The sequence below is a fragment of the Mustela erminea genome, chromosome 3 (genome assembly GCF_009829155.1).
Source record: "Mustela erminea isolate mMusErm1 chromosome 3, mMusErm1.Pri, whole genome shotgun sequence".
NCBI classification, from domain to species: domain Eukaryota; kingdom Metazoa; phylum Chordata; class Mammalia; order Carnivora; family Mustelidae; genus Mustela; species Mustela erminea.
In genome coordinates, this window is record NC_045616.1 from 162,577,190 (window position 1) to 162,582,035 (window position 4,846).

A 4,846-nucleotide genomic window follows, 5' to 3' on the forward strand; every position below is an offset into this window, starting at 1 on the left:
TCAATCAAAATTTCTCAGGAAGGCTGTTGAACTTTGAGAGGAATGACCCCGATTGCCTCATGCCGGCGGCGGCCCCGTGAGACGCGCACCGGAGTCTTCCGGAGCTCGGTTACGTCACAACTACAGCACGGTGCTCGGGGAGACTGAGAAAACGCACAAAAGCGTGTCCAACTGTGTCCCTCAAGGCCCACGACGGGTGGCATGTGAGGGAGGCAATAGCCCAGAACGACGACGTCCACGAGCCCAGCCAGTGACCCCCACGTGGGTCCCCTGGAGCCCGGCCAGCGACCCCCACGTGGGTCCCCTGGAGCCCGGCCAGCGACCCCCACGTGGGTCCCCTGGAGCCCAGCCAGCGACCCCGGCCAGCGACCCCCATGTGGGTCCCCCGGAGCCCGGCCAGCGACCCCGGCCAGCGACCCCAACGTGGGTCCCCGGAGCCCGGCCAGCGACCCTGGCCAGCGACTCCCACGTGGGTCCCCCGGAGCCCGGGCCCAGCGACCCCGGCCAGCGACCCCCACGTGGGTCCCCCGGAGCCCGGGCCCAGCGACCCCGGCCAGCGACCCCCCCGTGGGTCCCCCGGAGCCCGGCCAGCGACCCCGGCCAGCGACCCCCACGTGGGTCCCCCGGAGCCCGGCCAGCGACCCCGGCCAGCGACCCCCACGTGGGTCCCCCGGAGCCCGGGCCCAGCGACCCCGGCCAGCGACCCCCACGTGGGTCCCCCGGAGCCCGGCCAGCGACCCCGGCCAGCGACCCCCACGTGGGTCCCCCGGAGCCCGGCCAGCGACCCCGGCCAGCGACCCCCACGTGGGTCCCCCGGAGCCCGGGCCCAGCGACCCCGGCCAGTGACCCCCACGTGGGTCCCCCGGAGCCCGGCCAGCGACCCCGGCCAGCGACCCCCACGTGGGTCCCCCGGAGCCCGGCCAGCGACCCTGGCCAGCGACCCCCACGTGGGTCCCCTGGAGCCCGGGCCCAGCGACCCCGGCCAGCGACCCCCACGTGGGTCCCCCGGAGCCCGGCCAGCGACCCCGGCCAGCGACCCCCACGTGGGTCCCCCGGAGCCCGGCCAGCGACCCCGGCCAGCGACCCCCACGTGGGTCCCCCGGAGCCCGGCCAGCGACCCCGGCCAGCGACCCCCACGTGGGTCCCCCGGAGCCCGGGCCCAGCGACCCCGGCCAGCGACCCCCACGTGGGTCCCCCGGAGCCCGGGCCCAGCGACCCCGGCCAGCGACCCCCACGTTGGTCCCCCGGAGCCTGGCCAGCGACCCCGGCCAGCGACCCCCACGCCCGGCCAGCGACCCCGGCCAGCGACCCCCACGTGGGTCCCCCGGAGCCCGGGCCCAGCGACCCCGGCCAGCGACCCCCATGTGGGTCCCCCGGAGCCCGGCCAGCGACCCCGGCCAGCGACCCCCACGTGGGTCCCCCGGAGCCCGGCCAGCGACCCCGGCCAGCGACCCCCACGTGGGTCCCCGGAGCCCGGCCAGCGACCCCGGCCAGCGACCCCCACGTGGGTCCCCCGGAGCCCGGCCAGCGACCCCGGCCAGCGACCCCCACGTGGGTCCCCCGGAGCCCGGCCAGCGACCCCGGCCAGCGACCCCCACGTGGGTCCCCCGGAGCCCGGGCCCAGCGACCCCGGCCAGCGACCCCCACGTGGGTCCCCCGGGGCCCGGCCCAGCGACCCCGGCCAGCGACCCCCACGTGGGTCCCCCGGGGCCCGGCCCAGCGACCCCGGCCAGCGACCCCCACGTGGGTCCCCCGGGGCCCGGCCCAGCACGGTCTCGTCCCTCCCTCCAGCTATTACGTGACGCTGTGTAAAACCGGATCCAAACACATTTTAACACCTTACAAGACGTCTCGATGGTTTTGCACTAAGAACTTTCCGGCTGCGGATGTGAAGCCGCCGACGAAGGCGCACCATCCCGGCAGAAACACTGGGCCTCCCGGGATAGCCTCGAGCTCGGTCCACCACCCCCACCGTACAGACGACCTCGAACAAACGTTGTGCAAACAGGAAAACATATGGTCCCAGGGGACCCTCTAGGGACCTATTTGAGGGCTACCTTGGAAGCCAGGAGCCTGCGTCTGGTTCCCCCCGTGGTGGCTGCCCACCGACCCAGAGCCCAGGGACAGACAGCAGGCAGGGGACAGCCAAAATGTGGCCCAAGTCATGGCACAGACAGACAACAGACAGTCTTCAAAGGTGTTTACTGTGGTGTGTCTGTTAAGCCTCATTTTTAAATGTGTTTTTTTGTGGAACTTTGTTTTTCTGTTACTAATTTTCATTAGACTGTTTAAGTACATTCAAATTAATAAGCATTTATTGACATAGGTCACACAGAATTCCAAAAACTGTAGTCCAAAATGTATTTTGGTGGGGGGGGTGGTAGAATATACTAAGAAAATCCAGGAGCAGCCACAAAATGAGCCAGCCGTGCCTCCCGAAAAATGCGGCCTGCCCCGACGCACGTCCGTGGTGCACAGGCCAGGCCCGGTCGCCGAAGGCTGAGGCACAATAACCATGCCGCCCCTGACACTGACCTCGGGGGCCCCTGGCCACGGCCCCCCGCTCCCGGGGCTGCCACTCCTCGGATTAGCTGTGACGACATCCTGGGGGAAATTACACGATAGTCTAGATTTGGTTCTCATTTCTTCGGGAATATTTGTACAAAACAAGGCATCAATGAAGCACACAGAGTGATTTCCCAGGATCTTTGAAAAGCAATCCATCGCGAGCCTGGCATTCACACGGCCGTGGCGCCTTTCGCCGCGAGTCTGGGACGTGTTCCCTCCATCTGCCAGCCTCATTCTTCTGCGGCCCAAAATCTCAACAAGCTTTCGAAAGTTAATCATTAGCCACTCTCCCCTGTTGCTGAGTTGTGTAATGGCACCGGCGGAGCGCAAGTGCGGGGCGCTATCTCTCTCCCCATCTACCGCACATTTAACTACCTTTGATCTTATCTAACAGTAGATGCAGAACTGAAATAATCACCATTTAAATATATCAGGTTGTTTGACAGAGGTACTACACACGGGGAAAATCAATAACGATTATACAATCACCAGATACAATGTAAACGGCATACCGCGAAGTCTTTACGGGGCGAGATAACATCGCAGAAATCCCAACGAGAGTCAATAGCCATTAGTTTTGAAGAGTGGACACTTGAACCTGTGTGTGTGGGTGTGTGCCCTGGGGCCAGCTCCCCATGGGTGTAGGATCTTAAAATAGATGAGGTTCAAAGAAATACAGAGAAGCCAGCTTTGGGAAACGCGTCTCAGCGTCGGCGAAGACTTGCTGAACTCCCGTCAACCCGCGCGTTATCTGCTTCTAGGAAAGCAGGCAAGAGCTGCGGGCTTTGAGCTCGATTTTTGGGAACAGTCTAACAGCTAAGGAGGCTTTTGTAATTATAGTTCAATGAAGTGTCTGGAGCCTTCGGGACAACCCTGAGAACGCGGTCCGCAAGCATCTGGCAGGGCTTTTCGCAGCAGGAATTTGGTCCTAGCACCCGGCGCGCCTCTCCCAGCGAGGAGGGGAGGTGACAATCGTAAAGGGCACATGGGTTTGGCGCTATTTTGTTCAAGGCCATGGAATCCCGACATTCTCACTAACGGATTTTCACCCTTGAGTCATTTGGGAAAGGAAACAGTTTTCACTGGGGAAATACCGCCCAAGAGGGCCTGGGTCCTGGAGACCTGTGTCCGGCCTCCGAGAGCTGACGCACGACAAGGACTCTTGGCCAGTATTGAGGAATCAGGAAGCGGATCCAGTAACGTAAGCGCTTATCAGCTTTCCGGGTTGGTCTCGGGCAGAAGAGGAGCCGTGACGACCGTCCGTTCCGAGCCCTCAGAGCCCCCCCGGAAACGCCTGTGCCGGTTCCACGGACATACCGGTCCCTCCTCGCCGTCGGTCGCCACCCCAACAGGCCCCCCTTCGCGGGCGTTAGTCAAGACGGCAGCCACCGTGTTCTCGCTCTGCTGACCCCCGTCGAGAGAGGCGTTTTGGAAACCGCCCGTGTCGCTCCTCGTGTGCCCCCACGGGGGACACACTTGGCACACCCGACCCTAAGCCAGCACGGCGGGACGAAGGGAAAGTCCGGCCAGAACTAGAGCGCCGCCACTCCTGTTGTCGGAGAGAATCAAAAGCTCCTGGAAGGAGTACGGGCGACGCCTTATAACCCTCACCTCACCCTCTCCAACCTAGCTGTCAAATTTACTGTTCAAGCTTTTCTCTGTAATCACGCGAGTATGCACGCGGTCACCCTCCCCACCCATCACCCCGTCTAATGGTTTTAAAGGGAGAGGAAATTACTCGTCTTCCCGGCCGGCACTTGACACTTTTATGGGTCGGTTGTAATGAAGCTATTCTTTGGCTTTAATGGAGACCTTGATCCCGACCAGTGTGAATAATTGTCAAAAGGTGATTAATTAAATATTCACCACTCCCCTATAAAATTGATCAACATATTACATTACAGAGCTCCAAAAGTTATTTTATTTCTTCATTCCACTTCAAATTCTATGCATTTAAACAAGCTTTAAACCGGAGCCATATAATTTCCTCCACATTAATTATACATACACACTGACTAAAGTAAGAAGTGTTTTACACCTTTTTTAACTCTGTAAAATGTGCCACCGTCACTTATGGCACTGAGAAGTCCCGCCTGAGAAACGGAACGCCGGCCATTTGCTCCCCTGGCGAACACGGCCCAGTGACCGTGGTTCAGGTTGTACAAACACGCAGCTTTATGTGGCCTAAGTGCCCAGGACTGAAAAATAAAGAATATTACCAAATTCAATCGATAGATACAATTCCAGCTTTTAGAAAAGCATCCCAGGACGAGGCCCC

The 4,846-nt window shown here is 61.5% G+C and overlaps 1 protein-coding gene across 1 annotated transcript; it reads left to right on the forward strand.

Moving 5' to 3' along the window:
- Positions 1-374: 374 nt before the first annotated feature.
- On the forward strand, positions 375-1,802 carry LOC116587278 (basic proline-rich protein-like). Its single transcript, XM_032337950.1, has one exon. The coding sequence runs from the start codon at positions 375-377 to the stop codon at positions 1,800-1,802; it is 1,428 nt and encodes a 475-aa protein (XP_032193841.1).
- Positions 1,803-4,846: the final 3,044 nt, after the last annotated feature.